Source organism: Pseudopipra pipra, chromosome 4 (genome assembly GCF_036250125.1).
Source record: "Pseudopipra pipra isolate bDixPip1 chromosome 4, bDixPip1.hap1, whole genome shotgun sequence".
NCBI classification, from domain to species: Eukaryota; Metazoa; Chordata; class Aves; order Passeriformes; family Pipridae; genus Pseudopipra; species Pseudopipra pipra.
In genome coordinates, this window is record NC_087552.1 from 64,860,325 (window position 1) to 64,878,345 (window position 18,021).

At 39.0% G+C, this 18,021-nt stretch overlaps 1 protein-coding gene across 4 annotated transcripts in view; it reads right to left on the reverse strand.

The window, feature by feature from the left end:
- The window catches only part of AFAP1 (actin filament associated protein 1), a 117,270-nt gene that overhangs the window by 12,326 nt on the left and 86,923 nt on the right, over positions 1-18,021 (reverse strand). For 2 of the 4 annotated variants that reach the window (XM_064653312.1, XM_064653311.1), the window contains exons 7-13: positions 16,524-16,616; positions 14,964-15,048; positions 11,266-11,415; positions 7,801-8,012; positions 6,186-6,331; positions 2,516-2,633; positions 794-1,051 (exon numbers count right to left, since the gene is read on the reverse strand). In XM_064653312.1, coding sequence (XP_064509382.1) covers positions 794-1,051; positions 2,516-2,633; positions 6,186-6,331; positions 7,801-8,012; positions 11,266-11,415; positions 14,964-15,048; positions 16,524-16,616 — 1,062 coding nt within the window. The remainder of the gene's footprint in view (positions 1-793; positions 1,052-2,515; positions 2,634-6,185; positions 6,332-7,800; positions 8,013-11,265; positions 11,416-14,963; positions 15,049-16,523; positions 16,617-18,021) is intronic. The other 2 variants (XM_064653313.1, XM_064653314.1) reach the window with 1 other exon arrangement.

The following is an 18,021-nucleotide window of genomic DNA, read 5'->3' on the forward strand; positions in this document are numbered from 1 at the left end:
TAGGTTTATGCCAATGACCAGCTTTTGGAGACAGGTTATGGGCTCTGAGAAGGTCCCTGGCATGGCTGTGGGCAAGGCTTGCTCTGCCCCCCTGCTGGGGTCTGCCCATCTGCTACAAGGCTGAGCACAAAGGACTTCATCTGCTCTATAGCTTCACATTCCAGCTGAGGTACAGAAGTCTGAAGCCACCCTCAGAAAGCAGCAGAGACACAGGCTTATTTTTTTTTAGGAGAAGAAAATAGCAGTCAATAAATTAACTACTGTATATATGACTATATTCAACATAATTTAGTAAATATATAGCATCATGTTATGATATTTATGTATATTCACAAAATATATTCACAAAATATATAACCACAGTATATACAATATATAGATTAGTACAATTCTAAAGAGCCAAATTTGCTGTCACAGTCAGGTCATATTTCACTTGTCTTTTGAGCTGTTTTTTTTTTTTCTTTGAAGTCATCACTGCCTAAGGAGCCAGAAGGTGGCTAGACATGCATTCAGGTTAAGTGTGAAAGGTCACATCTAATTTTTTTTTTAATTATTATTTACAATCTGTAAATCATCAAGAACATGTGTGGAAAGCCTTTCTCAGGTACCAATAGCTCCACATCAGTATTTATAACTTTGCAAACCTGTTTAATTGTCAGTGGGCTCCTAACTAAACTCCAAGCACTTCAGTGCTAACACTAAGGGATGTAAATAGCCCCCTTCAGACTAACAACCGGATAAACAGAACAGCCAACAAATAAAAAGCGTTGTTAAGTATTAAACAGTACAGTACCTGCGAGCCAGATCCCCTCCCCACAGCAGAGGTATTAGTGACAGACTGAGCAGAAGACAGATTGGATGAGACAGGGTATTTGTAATGGTTAGAGGAGAGTTTGTCAGTAGATAACCTATTGGGTTTCCTGTCAGCTGGTGGATAGCGCGCAAAGATTTTTGGAGACGGCAAGTTATCGTACAGGCCTGCGTTATCATAAAGCATTTCTTCTCCAATGTTCCTGCTACGAGAAGAAGGAAAGCCATCTTCTGGTTCCCACTGCAACACATACACCTCGGCAGTTAGTGAACAATACGCCATGCAGAACCCCCTAGGTGAAATTAAAACGTTAGTAATGCTTTTGACCGCAGCGAGCCCTGGGTGCTTAGCAAACACACACTTATTTTTCACACTTAAGTCAAACTATTTAGAAAGAAGGGGAGGACACAGTGTGGAAAGCGAGCATTGCATCCTGTGGCTCACAGCCTCAGCACTAAGCATGTTCCACAGTATGAGCAAACCTATCACCCTCGCTGTTTCATGGACTGCATCTTAAGTTGGTAGCTCTAGTACCAAGGGGGCACAAACAGACTGTGTTAACAAGGGGGATACTCACAGGCTACACAGATGAGTCTGTGGATTACATCTGACATATGAGTTGTTAAAAGTAATATGGCCTAAGGGGTATTTTTCTGGGTTGTTTTTTTTTCTTTTTTCCTTCTTCAGGCCTCTCCCATGAATAAAAGCTGCTGGTATACTGGCACCACATTTTATTTGATGAAGAATTATTATTCTGAGCTAAAAGAAGTACAATAGCTCTTTTTTTTTTTTTAATTTTCAGAAAAATGGAAAGCTCAACAACAGTACTCTGATGATTCATTCAATTAACCTTAAAAGAAACCAATCTGGTTGCCAAATATCCTTCCTTAGCCCATCCTGGCTGTGGCAATACACTACTCATACTATGGCATGAGCACATCCAAGAACTACACAGAGACTGTTCACCACATATGTGGTCATGCATTGTTCCCAAGAGGGGCTTTTTATGTTTCTTTCTGACATTACTAAGACATGTTGGAGGACTGGATGTCCGGTCCATTTCACACTTTGAAACTCTTAACTTCTCTTGAGTTTGCCTTTAGTGGGAGCTTTATGCAGCAGCCCAAATTAAGAGCTGACATGGGCTGTAGCTCCCCTGTAATCTTCCTGAGGACCACATATTGCCATGGGTTAGCATCCACTATATTTTAAACCCTATTACACATCTGCCTACAATCAGCTCTGCAATTTAAGAACATGGAAGTGACCACTGTGGCTCTCCTTTGGGATGAGCAGTACCTGCTGTCATTTGGAGTGCAGCCCCAGGGACTAAGTGTTTGGGTTTTGGTGTTTTTTCAACAGACATTAAAAAGTGCCTGGTGTAACCGACTTCTAAATTTTGCCAGGTCCAGTGTGATCTAAAAAGTACCCCCTCAAGTGAGTATTATATTCAAGGACTTGGCAACAAATCGCCAACAGGCAACTGCTTTCTAAATGCACGTTGGCTCACGTGCAGGTTAATGCAAACAATATGTCCCATGCCCCTTTTATTCTGTAGGTGTGAGGGGAGCCTGCAACCCCCAATCAAAAAAACATGAGTTCATTTGGAAACTGCCCAGTGAGCATTTCTAGATAATATAATTTTCAGATGTCCATGCATTCAACACATGCAAACCATTTGTTCTGTGCAAATTCAATTCTTACCGATCCGTTTATGCAGGGAACATCATCGTAATGAAGTGCCATTCCACTTGGACAGGCGTAGCCGTTGGCAGTGCTCCCCCGGTACGGATTTGTAGATATAACTCGCCTGTTCATGAAACTGAATAAAGCAAAATAAAAATAATAAAAAACAGTACTTAAACCTAAGCCTAAATTATGATTCAGTGGTATGTTCCCCACGTCTGATTCTGTAGCCTGGAAGCACATAGCTTCTCACTTTCTGCAGGACAGCTTTAATTCCTTTGCCACTCACACGTTGCTGCTAGCAGCCAATATTACAACATATGTTCCTGTACTCCATTCTTACAGTGGGAATACAATTGTGTGAAGGCCAGTAGGGCAACAGCTGTAACTGCTCAGTGGCATATTTACATGGGAACCTGCTGATCTATGTTATACATTAGCTTGCCAGTGTCCCAGAAATGTTCCCTTGCTGTCTGCACTGGGGAGAAGCAGGTGTTTCTGGGTGCATGCATGCTCAGGGGGATGCAAACTTAGGAACTGAAAGAATCAAGAATCAAATCCAACAAAAATTGATAAAACCCCCCATAGAATTCAAATGAAATCTCCTGAAGAACTACTTCCTCAAAATCTGGGAAATTTTCTTTTCTTTATCAGAACTTTTGGTTGGGTATGCCACTATGCTTCCCAACTCTCCCTGCATGGAAATACTCTATATGCTCATTCTTGCTCTGTTCCACATGGTGGATCTGAGTCCTCTGGAAGCTTCAAAAGGGGTGGGTATCTATCTATCTATCTATCTATCTATCTATCTATCTGTCTGTCTGTCTGTCTATCTATCTCCATATATTTTTATATATTTTAATTTATTCCCTTATCCCATCCCAAATAACAATGTTGCTTGTTTTACTGGAATTCTGTGGAACACATGCAAGATATCAAGAACTACACTGGGTTTGCAAAGATCTAACAATGCAGAAAATGGCACAGTTGTGCCCAATAGCAATAATGACCTCAAAGGGTGAGTTTTCTTTTGTAGCAACTGCTAGAATTGAATGAGGTATGGAGTGAGATCTCAAATAATTCTTAGAGCCTCAGGTGTACACGAATGGGAAAACAAAGTTTTCCATCCCAAACAATGGAACTATTCAGACTCTTTGCTGACATTCATAAAATATGATAAAGCACTACTAATGCAGAGAGGGTCTTCTGTAGCGCTGGCAGGAGCTCAGGAATGCTGTGGTTTCAACAGTTGCTTTCTTTTGGCTTTGGAATAACATGGAGTCCACTGAATTTCTCATTCAGAAGGAGAACTGGGGCTCACCTGAGCTGCGGGAGACCTGGGCTCACAGGAGGGACAAACCTGCCCAGCTTGGTGTAAACCTTCCAGGGCAGTGTGGGGGTGGAACAACCTTTAGACAGGAACTTTTCTTACTTCAAACAAACTAACAACAAAAAGCCCAAGGAAAATTCCATGATAAAAATGTTTTTAACTTTATCATATCTCAAACTTTATTAGACATTATTAAAGGGCTGCATTTGTTTACTGTTCTCAGTGAAGAACATTATTCAAGTGGTTTTGGTTGGTCTGAAGAATTGCATTTGGAGTCGTTATTGTATTTCTTTCTAGTTAAGTGGCTTCAATGAGAGTGATACATAATAACCATGTCTGAAAACTGGGATATTCATTAATGACATCTGATGCACCTGTAGTAACTATTTCCACTGCCAAAGGAAGCTAAGATTTATCTAAGGATCTACAAAAACTTCATAAGCATTATTTCACTAAGCCTCATTAATCCTGTTTTCAGATGCATCCATGTAACTTAATTGTATTCTGAAACTGCTAGATGGAAAATGGAGAAAACTTGCTTGGAAGAACTGTTTTTTCAGCTTTTCCTGAATACCTATTGATTTAGACAAAGGAAATTGATGGGGCTATTAAGGAAAAGCTGATGGTTTTGCAAAGCATCAGTCTCAGGAAATGAATAACCAAAGTGACTGAGTGATAATCAAAGCTTTAATGATAACTGCATTTAATTTGGAATACTGATATTCATTCTATAAAGGGCAAATGAGTATTTTATTAACATTTAAGTATCATTGTAATTTCTCCTCATTTTCTAAGAGTAGCTCAAAATCAGCAGACAGCTACTCTAGTTGCTTATCAGCAAACCCTTGCAGGCTCTTAAAGACACACAATGAATTTTAACTAATTCTTAATAGGGGAATTCTGCTATTTTGCAAGTTGTTTGACATTCCTTTCTAACATGTGGTCTAGTTGCATATGTTTTTTCACTTGGCTCCAATTAGTATCACATTTGTGCAGAAAAGGAAAGCCGTGAAGTATTCAGGGGAAGAGGTTACCATTCTATTTCTCTTAAATGTGGTTATTGCTGGATGCTGACTGAAGCAAAAACACATGTCAACACAGGATAAACTATTTGAGCCCTATTAACTTCTAAAAAAATATTAACATAAATCTGTATGCTAGGTGCATTTTAATTCTATCAAAATTATCTCGTTTTCACAAAACTGGGCTTGTGGTAACACTGAGTCACTTTAATTTCTATCAGAAGACATTCTGATTGAAGTTGTGCATTTTCTCTTATTAAACTTCTCTTGGCACATCGCAAATGGTAGGAGGATCTTCTTTTGCACAACTTCAAAACTTTTGTCTTTTTCTTTTCTTTTTCATTTTCTGTCTGTTTGAAGTCATGATGGGCAGATGGGGTGTGATTCTCTAATGTATTAAATCACACAAATTCCTAATGTGTGTTGGTAGTCTCATTTTGCAGTGGGATGAGGGATGATGCCCTTGCCAGCTGTCTTCTCAGGCCACCCTCTTTCTGACCACGGCAAACTACAGGGAACATCTGCAGCAGGGCATCCCGCCTGTCCCAGCCGTTTCTTAACTCCCCTTTTTAAATTACCTCATCTAGCCTAGGAAAAATAGAAGTCTTTTCCCACCAAAGACAGCTGTAATGCCTAAAATGATTCAAACGTGTAAATCACTATATATGCTAAGTATGCATTACCCTTCTTAGCACAGGATCAGTAATGGGGAATTCACCAGACTGATTTGCAATTTAAACAGTTTCCATGCTGAGCCCTAGACACTTTCCCAATTTCCACCTCCTAAATTAAACCCCAGAAATTAATTGGACTGGGGTGAGCTTGATGAAGTTTTTAATTATTCAGAAAGAACTTGAGAAGGAAACACTGAGAATGTGAATATCCAATACTTAAATCTGCCATACATTCTTAGTGTGTTACATATATGGGCCAATAATATCCTGTATATTTGGCTATATGTAGAGCAGATACAGCCAGTAAATGTGAATTACATAGCTGCATATTTCAGAATATTTGTTCTCTTCCAGTGATAGTTCTAAGTTTTTAGGCAAAATAAAAAATTAAAATACAGCATTTGATAAGGGGACTTACTGAAAAAATTAGTAAAGATTTGAGTAAAGTTGCATAGTGCCTTGCATCTTTTACAGAATTTAGCAGGATGCCAAAACAATAATCATAAACACATCTAACATGCTGCGATGTTGAAGCACTTCAGGAGTTCAGTATCTGGCAAAGAGGGAGGTAGATTGTGATAAGCTGTGTTGGCAGTGGAGTTAAGATATGGATATAAATTCTCAGAGTACTGGAAACACCCAGGAAGCTGAATGCCTCTCACCAGAAGGTCTGTTTTGCAGCCTGGATGACGCTTGCCGTCATTTCCACGTCGATGTAGTCATAGTGCAGAGCTCCAGGGTCTGTCGAGGACCCTGTTTCTGCCAGCAAAATTCCTATCCATCTGCCCATGTCTTCGGAGGAGGATGCCTGTGAGGAGAGGGCAAGAACATAGGTCAGGTTTTTGCTCTGCCACTGAGCTAAGGATTATTGCAAAACAGCGCATTCTTCTTGGTTGACAAATTGCTACCACATTGTATGAGAGGCTCTGGTTTCACTCTGCTGAACTCCTAAAAACCCCCGGATTTCTTATTAAATCTGCTTTGCTAGAAGGAGTGCACTTTGAGTAAGCTGTGTGCTCATCAGTTATGATGTAATACAAAGTGGGCAATCCACAAAAAAAAAAGAAAAAATAATCATTTAAGGCTAGTGGATTTAGATTCAAGTAATGCTTACTTTAGACTTCAGAATATTGAAAGCTTTAACAGAATTATTTTCCGATGTTAGACTGAGGGATTTTAGATAGCATGACTCCTGAGGAGAAAGTGTTACTGCTAAGTAGAAACAAGAGGGAGTAGGGAATGAAATAGTGAAATTTTAATGGTACTTTTTGGAAAATTTCTCTAAATTTGTCTAGATGATGTCATTCATTTTCCTGATGGTGCAAGTAAAAACATGAATACTACTAAAATAATTTTAAATTTTTCATGTTTTGCTTCAAATCAGCAATTCAAAAGTTAAACAGTAGCAAAGTAAATAATGGATAAAAGTAGAGGGGAAAGGAAACTGTGAGTTTTTTAGGTTTTTTCTTATTTGTAAATATTTCATTGTCTTTCACAGTTCCTTCAGCTGTTTTCTAGTTTTTCAACTTCTCTGAATTGCTCTCAGGTAACAGGCCTGTTTGCAAGGATAGGAGACTAATATGACCTATAGCTGGAAACATAAAGTGGTCAAAGTGCCCATCCAGCCACTGAAAGCACAAGGTTGTCTCCTCCTGTATCTTCTCATTTCAGGTTTTAAAATATGACGAATAAAGCCCCTAGAGAAATCCTGACTCACCTAAAACAGAGAAAAGTGTGACCTTCATAGTGCAAGGAGGAGTATGCCAGTGTGTACACATGTGGTGTGTCAATAGACACACCAGGCTGCTGGCACACTGTATTTTCTTACTGCACAATTACCTTAATACAGACACAGACAGAGCAAAAGGAGTTCACATAAGTAGCAGACAAATAAAAGTTAAGAGCTCTAGAGCTCCCATCAACAGTGATCCATTATTTAATTATTGCTAAGTTATTTACTCAAAGTAATTATATATCCCTGATGTAGAAGTGTGCCTAGAGAAGGAGCAGGGATATTTTAGTACCAGGTCAAGGGAAGGTCAGTGTAGAGAAAAGCATCTTACTGAGAAGATTTCTGAACTACATTAAATCTCAGTCATTTTTTTTGTCTACAACACTTAGTATTTCTCTTCTCCTTCCACATTTCTTATTCAGCTCTGCAGTAATATTATTTCAAAGATTTTCTTTTTTTTTTGAATGGACAGGTTGTACGAAAGCGCTTCTCTAATTTAGCTTGTGGGTGTTGCTAGAAGTCACAGCCATTAGCAACCACTGCACCTCAAGCACAGCAACCTCCTGCCCATTTCGGAGCAGGCGGAAGGTCAGGGGATGCTTCGAATCCAGTCCCAGGATGACTTCGCAGCCACGGAGAGGGATGGAAACAATGTGCGTCTTCAGATCTGTCCTGTCCTTGTGGAAAATCAGTTTATTGTCTTTCACTCTGCACCAGCGCTCACGCCAGCGGTTGTTAGAGAGCACATTGAGATATCCTGCAATAAAATGAAATGTGAGATATTTTACTTCTGACATTTTTTGAAAAGAAATTAAAAAAAAGAAACTTATTTTCAGTGTAATGCTAGCCCTTAAATAACTTGTTCCTCTTCTAATAGAAAGTCCAGATGGGTTTTAGGAAGACAAGTAAATGACCATTCCCCACTTCTTTAATGAAAACTATCACTGTGCCAATAACCTAGAAAAGAGCATATAAATATGTGATCCTGCTCATGTGCAAATGGCTGTTCTGTGTCAGTCACTGCAGCAGCTGGATGAGCAGGAGCACACCAATCCCCAAGACTTTGGTAAGAATGGGAAAGGGACACTGATAAAAAGTTACATACACAGCCAATGTGCTCATACACCCTCTCTGGGGGTAATGGCTTTGATAACTATGGCTGACCAAAATTTTCTGGGAAAATTACAGCTCCTATTATATAATTAGGTAATGAGCTACCTTCTGTAACATCCAAAAGCAGTTTTTTTAAAGACTTGCTAGTGTTGATGCTGTATGTTCTAAACTCATTTAGAAAGAAGAATACACATCGGGTTTGCAACACTTATAACCAACATTTAAGAGATTGTTATCTATGTGAATAAAAATAAAATTCATAATGGTTTAAAATTCAAAAAGTAAATATGTATGAACTTTAGCTTATCTTAAAAAAAAAAGTTTAAAAAAAGATTTTTTTTTCCCCCAGGGATGATTGAGTGCCCTTGCAACTTTTCTTACCATATTTTACATTGATACAGTGTCTAGGCATATAACATCAATTAAACGGGCACTGTTTTGTGGTTTTCCTTCTCTGTCTAATAACAACAATCATTCCAGACTCAAACCTTACTATCAAAGCAATGCCCATTTTTCCTGCCTTATTATAGTTTGGGAATGAAAAAAACCCCACTTTTTACTTTTGCTTCCACATTACAAACAGCACATGAATTCAGTATGTTGCTGCTTTCAAACAGGTTATGAGGAGGAAAAAAAAATGATATCTTGCAAAAGCCAGAAGTGAGGTTAAAAAATTTTCTTCTACCTCAGATCTGATTTTCATTTAATCCTGTTGGAGAGCTCTCTCTTTGGTTTTCATTAAAACTATGACTTATTATTAATTTTTCTGGGTTTTCCTTCCAACATCATGGTTCCAACATCCAAATGCAATCCAACAGGATATAGCAGATCAGAATTGTGCACATCTTGGAAGGCGCTATTAAAAAATAAGGATGTGCACAATCCTCTGGTTTGGCTCCTTGTGATGATCACACTCTTCAGCTCTTCTCCCTCCTCCTGTAACAAAACCCTGTATCACTGTGCATTATATTACAATCCCTAGAAATGAAAAACCCTTCACGTGCAAGCCAGATGGCTTGTTTTAGAGTGAGAGTCCTTTTTTTCAGACAGTTTTTCCCCTCTGCTTCCAATGCACCTCTCAGAAAAGCTCTTCCAAAATTTACTACTTCAGCTGAACTATGCAGGATCCTACACTTTCCCTCCCACATATCTCTACTTAAACCTTCAATAGCTGAAATGACCAAAATGCCTTCAGCGTATTCCCAGTTGGGGCGTTAGTACTTCCACTTCATCCAGGCAGTCTAGGACCAGTGATGTTGTAGGGAAGAGCTTTGCTGTGACTCCAAGTGCAGTGGGTTTTAGTTTCCACTCTAGCTGAGTGTCCCCTGCAGCCCTGCTGGGATTTTCCCTTCGTTCATGGGAGGTAGAGCCTTCGAAAGTGTAAAAATCTCCAACTATGGAGCACTCTCCCAGAGGGCACTGAATTGAGCCAAATTTCTGGTGGTGAGAAACTCCTTCTGCAAAGGTTTCCTGCAATGACCAAAGCCTAGACATTTATATATTTTCCTATAAAATCTGCAAGTGGTGTTGAGTAGAGCCAAATGCAGGCAAATAGTAATGGCTGTATTTATGCCCATATCTGAAATAATGATAGAAATACAAGGAATTAGATTGTACAGCTGTGGTTAACATGTCACATAATACAGAATAATCAACGGAGTATGAGAGCCCGGAAGTTTGAGCTTTTATGGAAGCCAGATGCTTCGGACAATGCATCTGGCTGGACACAGCTTTTCCCAGCTGTTCTTTTGGTTGATAAATCACATCTGTACTTAGCTGATGTATAGACACATATACACACACTTATTTAATCAAAGTTTGCTTATGTAAATGATTCCCTAAGTGTGGCTTGAAAGCCACTTGTGATCTATGACGTTCTCTCTGGTGGTCCATGGATCTGCTTCTACCACCTTGGACAAGCATCTATCACACTTCATGCTCTGATGAGTTCTGCCAACTGCTGCCTAATCATGGGTTTTTTCAAAGTTTTTCTGGGTCAATTAAAGGGTAAAAGGCAAATTCAAACTCAGAATCTGGTGCAACTGCTTCAAAGCTTTCTACGGAAAATTTTTTCTGGAAGGGATTGGGTGAAGGGTGTCTTCAATCTTATTTATGTATTGAAGTGTTACTTAATATTTGAGCACCAGAAGGCAAACAGGAGAATGTAAATACATTGCATTGTTTTAAAATAGCAAAGCTGTGAGGACATCAGCTAAGAGCATTGCACAAAGTCTTAAATTGTGAGCAAACCTTAACAGCTAAGATATAAAATGTAAGTATTTTCTGCATGCCGTTTTATATACTTCCTTGGTGCTGCCAAGCACCACAGCTGTCATATGGAGTGATCAAAATTAAGAGTTAAAATAGCTTACTAGAAATTTGTTACTTCATTTTGCCCAATATGTACCACTTTAGGAACCTATAATTAAACTCAAATCACTTTTCGTTGAGGGTAGTTGACTGCTGCCTGCTATTCCATAAAACCTTAACCACAATCCATTATAAAAGACTTGATCACTTTCCAAGAACCTTCTTCTGATTCCTAGCCTAAATTTATTTCATAGTTCAGCCTATATTCATTTTATAACCATTTGCTTGAGAACAGCTCTTGTTTCTTTATGTTTTTTTGTCCACACTTCTCTTCCCCCTCACTTCTGCAAAGAGCAATGATATTCCTTCTGAGCCTGTGCTGCCATTTTATTTAAAAAGTCAAATTATTTTAGTCTCTTTTTAAATCACAAACTCTTGATTACTCCTCTTGCAGTTCTGGCCCATCCTTCTGCATGTTGGGGGAAGAATTATAGCAGTAAACGCAATTTTAGAGAAATTTCTAGGCTAGAATTCCATAAAGTTTTACTGGAATGTGCATTTAAGACTCAAGGAGAAAAATCACTTACCACATGTTGGAACATCTTCTTCAGCTGATGAGGTCTGTTCATCTGTTGATGGCTTTTTCTTTCCTAAACCAATGATCTTCGTTATTTTTTTCCCCGTTACTTTAGTCACAGTGCCCTTGGCTTCTGTTTTTGAACTTTTTTTCCTCTTCACTATTAAGAAAGCAAAAGTTTGTATTAAAGTGTGTTTACCCTAACTGACGAATAGAGAAAACCTGAATAAAAACAGAAGTTCAGACAAAAATATCCTGTGCAAGATGAACATTTGTACAAAGGTTGAAGACTGCAATGAGATAAACTTTATATGACCTCTCTAATAACCTCTGTGTTGTAAAAATCATGGCATTCTGAAGGATAATAAAAACAAAAATCAAGCTTCTAGTTTTATTTAATCTAATCAAGCTGCAAGTCTCTTTCCACAGCAGTCATCATCTAATTTATTAGTATGACTGAGGTACCTGCAAATAAACTTAGCTCATATACACAACACTAAAAATCCAGTCATACATTTCTTCATTGTTCCTAAACATTTTCCTCAAATTACCTCAACAATTAAGAGCACAAAATAAGACAGAACATGCTTGCCTAGCAAAAATACTCCTGCTATGTATGATTAGGTTAAGATATCACAATGGACATTTTAAAAAGACTCATAAATGAACTACTAACAATTAAATCAGTGGGGTCAATATAAGCATCGGATGGCTAGAATTTGTCATCTTCTGTGATCATGAGGACTTGGAAAGAAAAAGCTCTGCTGAAAAGAGGTATTTTGCTAACATCCAGTCTGTGCTTCCATTACCTTCATATAATACTAGTTGTATTACAATTCTGTGCACTGAGGCATTTTGAGCTGATGATCGTAATATGGCAAGGACTATGGATATAATTTTTAAAAGTGCCTACCTGACTAAAATCCTATCAAGTTTTCTTAAAAAAAGTTTCTAAGATCAAACAGATTCAGAAAAAACAGACCTTTTATTTGCAAAATAGAACAAACAAAATAAACTTCAGAAATTGCATTCAGTGGCCTAAACTAGATTCCATCAACAGAGCAAAAGTCTCTCTGATAACTGACAAGGCAGCAAAAACTTTCATCAACTTTCCCTGAAACAGAATTTTGATGAATAGTACATTTAAAATAGTTACTGACTGAGCTGCTCTATCTTTATCCCTGACATATCAATTCCTTCTGCAACAGGGAACATTCAATGGTTATGGACTCGCGTAAACTAAGGGGAAAAATGGAGGGAAAAATGGACAAAATGTATGAATTGATGAACTGGGAAGAAAAATGCACAGAAAACAGAGAAGTAGTTTGGGATTCACCATGGCATAATTTATCATGTTCCGTTTAATTGTTAGCAATCATGGAACATTATGTAGAAATTGTATCTGTAGCCAAGACTGTACAAAGCTGAGTGGGAACGGCAGCTCTGCAGGTGCCGATAGTCGCTCCCCAGTCAACTCCAACACGCTGATGTGTGTGCACAAGCAAAGGTCTAATTCTCACTTTTCAAGGGAAGGGTGTTCACAACTTCTACTGTGCTCTCTAAACATGGCAACGATTTCCCTTGTTGGAGGGAGGATGGCCACCCTTCCCATGTGCTCATGAACCCTGGTCAGGGAGGCAACCTGAGCACAGCACCTGCCCTCAGACAGGTTTCCATCCCACACACCAGCAGCCAACAGCTGGCTGTGGCTGTTGAGGGGGAGGAGATGAAAAGCATAGAAAAAAGACAGAGACTGAGAAAACCTCATTTCTCTGAAACAGAAGCCTAAGGAAATCATTCCCATGAGCGTGAACAGACAGTGGGACAAGCCCATTTCAGGGTTTGTTTTTCTGTCTTGTCTTCCCTCCACATCGCTGTTTTTCTCTCCTGCAGAACTGAGAGGCAGCAGAAATAAGGACTTCATGACCTAATCTCTTCGAGTTTAAAGAATATACTGATTGCCCAGTTGCCAGTGATTTTTTTTTTCCCCCCACAAAAGCCCTTTCTTCTCATTTCCTTTCCCACAGCGAAGTGAACAGCTGGTAAAAAGTAGAGCAGAGGCTGGCGGTGGGTGCCAGCTGGAGATGACCATTTTCTGAAGCCTCTCTTCCCAAGAACTCCCTTAAATGTTTCTTATCCATTATTTTAAAAATAGCATAACTTCATCCAGTACCCTGACAATGATGCCAGGCACACTTCATTCCTCCTGCAGTCACTAATGCCCACTGTCTTTACTACTACATATTGAAGGTCAATTTTCAAAAGCAGCTGGTATTTTAAATGACTCTCCTTGAGGCTTCTAAGGGTTGCTTTTCCAGTAACACATGCTCCATCATACCTCCCACAAGGTATCTGAGACACCAGGTACTTCTAGACACCATGGTCAGCACAGGTTTTGGGTCACAGATGCTTCTCAGCAGGTTTCAGAGATTAAAATGGTATTGAGTTTTATGAAAGCTTAGTAGAAGATTTTATAGGGTGAAATCTAAAAATGTACCACAATTTTCAGAAACCACAAAACCTGATGTTGTTCCAAACTGATGGGTATGCCAGAGATCTGTATAGACAGGAAACGCTGTAAAATGACCCAGGTAGAAGATAAAGGAAACGAGTCAAAAGGCGAGACAGTGCTGGCACCAAGGCCAGTATTGACATTGTGCTCACTGCAGCTCACGTTACCCTTCATTTAACAGCTGTAGAAAAATGTCTTATCTAAACCATACCATTGCTATCTGGCAAGTTAATGAAGTCAGAAAATTTCTTCTGCTTTGAGGAGGAGGGAAGGGGATGGGTAAGAGAGCATAGAGGTTGAGAGGATTGAGTGTATTAGATGTAACTCAGACAGAACTCCCTCTGGGTTTGGGATTTGCCTTTCTTAGATTATAAGGACTACAGAACATGCATGGCTCCTAAACAGCATATGCAAAATTATATACATATGTACTCACAAACCCACTGATACTGCATTATCATATACCTTTTATTATGTTAATATAAATAATATCTTATAAATAATATAATATAAATATATCTCAACAGATCACAGAATCACAGAATATGCCAAGTTGGATGGGACCCACAAGGATCATTGAAACCCACCATGTGCCTCAGAGTATCATCCAAATGCTCCTTGAACTCTGTCAGGCTTGGTGCTGTGACCACTTCCCTGGGGAGCCGGTTCCAGCACCCACCCACCCTCTGGGTGAAGAACCTTTTTCTAATATTCAACCTAAATCTCTGCTGACACAACTTCAGGCCATTCCCTTGGGTCCTGTCACTGGTCATATTTATATAATATGCATGATTCTTTTCTTCTAGTATTCAATAATAGTTTTTTTCCTTAGAAGTTGTACATCTGCAACTTATGTTGCCACTATACAGTTACTAAAAAAACTTGTTAGTTGCCTATTGTGGTCGCCCAAGCTCTGAAAAACTTCCTTTGAACACAGAAAAGGCAAAGTCAAAATTTCTATATTCTACTTCCTTATACTAGTTTTATTGATTTTACCTGCACAATAACATCAAATGCCTTCTCTTACTGCAAAAATTTAAGGATTCATTCTTGACATAATTCAGATTTCAAGTTAAATTGAACCCTGAAAAACTTTACTGCCTATTTTGAAAAGACAAAAGCCAGGTATTTCACTACCTGACAATCCCTATATGTACATATCACTTACACCAAACATCTCCGGATCTGAGACGTACCTTGTTCTTTCCCATTGCACACAGCAGCAATGCCATTTTCCACAGCACCCTCCCCATCTGAGCTCGGCCTCTCAAATGACAACTTCTGCAGGGGCAAGTAGATTAGTTGACATAAAATGTTTGCACCTTCATCAAATCAAGTGTCATCAGTCAATTTAAAAGTATGCTTACTATGAAATAAAATATGTTTCAAGCTCTCATTCACTTGGAAGAGAAATAGAAGATAGTAAAAACTTTGGTTTTAGAGGCTTTAGAAGATTACAGGAATAACAAAATAGTCTATATTTGAAATTCACAATATATTTTAATTAATTTCTAGATTCTGAATTTTGCAATAAAGAATTACATGGATCAGATAAGAATAAGGTAAAAACTGTACCTTTAAATAATGCTTCATATATGCATTTGCAATTACAACTTCTCAGCAAATAGTGCATTCCTACAAGGTGCTTTCAATATGTCCAAAAAAGAGACTTTTGAAATAAACTTTTAGCATTGATTATTTTGTAATGGTTGTGCATGAGATATGGGCTAAGGCAGATAGAGCTTATGCCAGCACAGTTTTGGTGACCAAATTACTCATGAGTGGTGAAGCCACAAAGAAGATGTGTAGATTATCACAAAAAGGAATGAATGAGAAATTTTGTTACACCTTCTTATAGCATGCATTTTAGAAAAACACTATTTTACAACACTTTCAACTACTTTGTCAATCCTGTGCTGGTATGCGCAAGTATGCAAACACAACAGCTTTTGCCTGTGAAACCAGGAAGTCTGAACTGTCCTGGAACAGCCTTTGCTCTTGGTTTCCCAGGTGCAAAGCATCATAATGCCACTGACAGTGGTGCACTTCCTCCAGAACGGTGAAACTTGCCATTAGGAGTTCGGTGATGAAACTTGTCAGAGGGATTTTTAAGCAGGGTCTCCACAGGGATTTGCTGACATGGATGCCTTAATGGAGCAGGGCCTTAAACTGGTGCTGGTAATGTACTGATCATTCACTGCAAAGCTGCTCACTTTTCTAATTCTTGCCCTCACATCCTGCTGAGTCAAGGCAGCAGAGACAACCACATGTGAATAGCCAAGTTTCTGTATTGAGACATGAATGCTTGAAATGGTTTGCCAAAACAGTGACCTCAGCGTGCCCAGGGAGCTCTTACACAACTAAATTCCCCAAAATGAGACTTTCCCTTAAAACTTTTGTATAATCTTCAGCTATTCTTCCCCGAGAGTAACACCCCTGCTTGCTCTTTGCATTGGATGGACAGCATCTCTGCATCCCAGCACACGCATCAGACCCGCTTAGTCTGCACCCCTCTGCGGCTGAAGGAAAGCTGGATACGAGCCAGTCTGCTGGTTGTTCGTGGCCAAATGAACTGACATGGCAGAAACCTCAACTCTGTAGGATATGTGCACACATACAAACAAACAAAAACAACACAGGGACCATGTGCCTGTAACAGCAACACAAGTCAGGAAGTATTTACATCCAGTGCCCACCAGCGTCTCTTTAAGTAACCATAAGGGATTTTTTTTTATTCACCATTTTGATAACTTTACCTTTTCTAGCTCCGTCTTGTGTACTGGAGAACTAGACAATGGCCCATCAGAGTCTACAGCTCCCGTACAGTTGCTGCACACATCTTTTATAACCTTAGGAGACAAGGCAAAACTTATTAATTATTAATAAAATACAAATCAGAGTAATTATATATGAATGTGAAGGGAGATAGGAAGGAGAATCACACCGACATTTACTAGGCTGGCAGGTGTCAGACAGGCTGCCACTACAACTTCTCCACACTCCCTCCCTAAGTCATTTCATGTATGACCTGGAGGAGACATAATGGCTGGAGGTGGAAGGTTTCAGTTTCTAGACGAACTAAGCTTCAAGGCTCTCCCCATGTAAAGAAACTGATACCAGTGCTGATTTCCATGTGCTAGTTTTGCAATGTGGCGTCAGCTGACACCACCAAACTAATTTCATTACAATGATGAAAAAATGGGATAAAATGCAAGGTCCCTCAAGACAATGGAGAAGAGTTTTGCATAATATACTACACAGATGCTCATTTTTTGCTGTTGGAGAACTAATAAAGTGCTGATCAACTTAGAGTTAATATTGCAGAGTGGTGTTTTGCGGCATGTTTGTATTATACTTGCACATTAACTTAGAGGTATAGGTCAAAGTAATTGTAAAGTGTTTGTAGAAAATGGAAATGGAACTTTCTCTGTTTTTAAAAGTCAAAGAAAAATCTAGAACTTGGAATTTACTGATATTTTGGTAGAATCTGAATGACCTAAAAACCTGAAATGATATAAATGTAAAGATACATGATGAGTAAAGATGCTTGATGATTCCCCACGGACGTAGCTAAGGTTTTTATCTCTTGTGAAGTTACCACCAGTTTATTAACAGCCTGAAAATGCTTGTGCTGATGGGAATAGAGTCTCGATCCAGACTCATGCTGAGGCGGTGCTGAGCTATACCGTGCTGATAACAGCCCTGCAGCCACCCAAGGACATCAAAGCCAAGAGAGGTACAAAAGGAAACATCACCACTAGAGATGCAAACTTTCCCTTTTGCATGTACTCCAGCATGTTTACACATCCAGCTCCTCCCTTTACACTGTTTACAGCAAGCCCAGTTAGCAAAGAGAACGATCTGCCCTGAGAACATCTGGTTTCAGGAAAAGTAGCAATTAGCTAACTGTCAAAATCCAGACTTTTTTCAAGAAGAGAAAAAGCAAATCAGTAAAAAATGCCTTTTTAGTTTCAAACTGAACAATTTCGATATGGAAACAAAATGCTGAAGATGGCACCAAATGGTCCTTTCACCATACTTAAGTTCCCCTTAAGAGTGAAGCTAAAACAAATCAAATGTTTATGGGCTTACAAAGACCCTATTGCTATTCAGGAGCACATTGTAAATTATAGGCACTGTATGCCATAAGGAAAGGAAGAGCACCAGCCCCATTTTACAGAGGGAGAACCCAGGAACAAAAGAAAGATTAAATAATTCATTCAATGACACATAAAAAAATTAAGCAAAACCGGA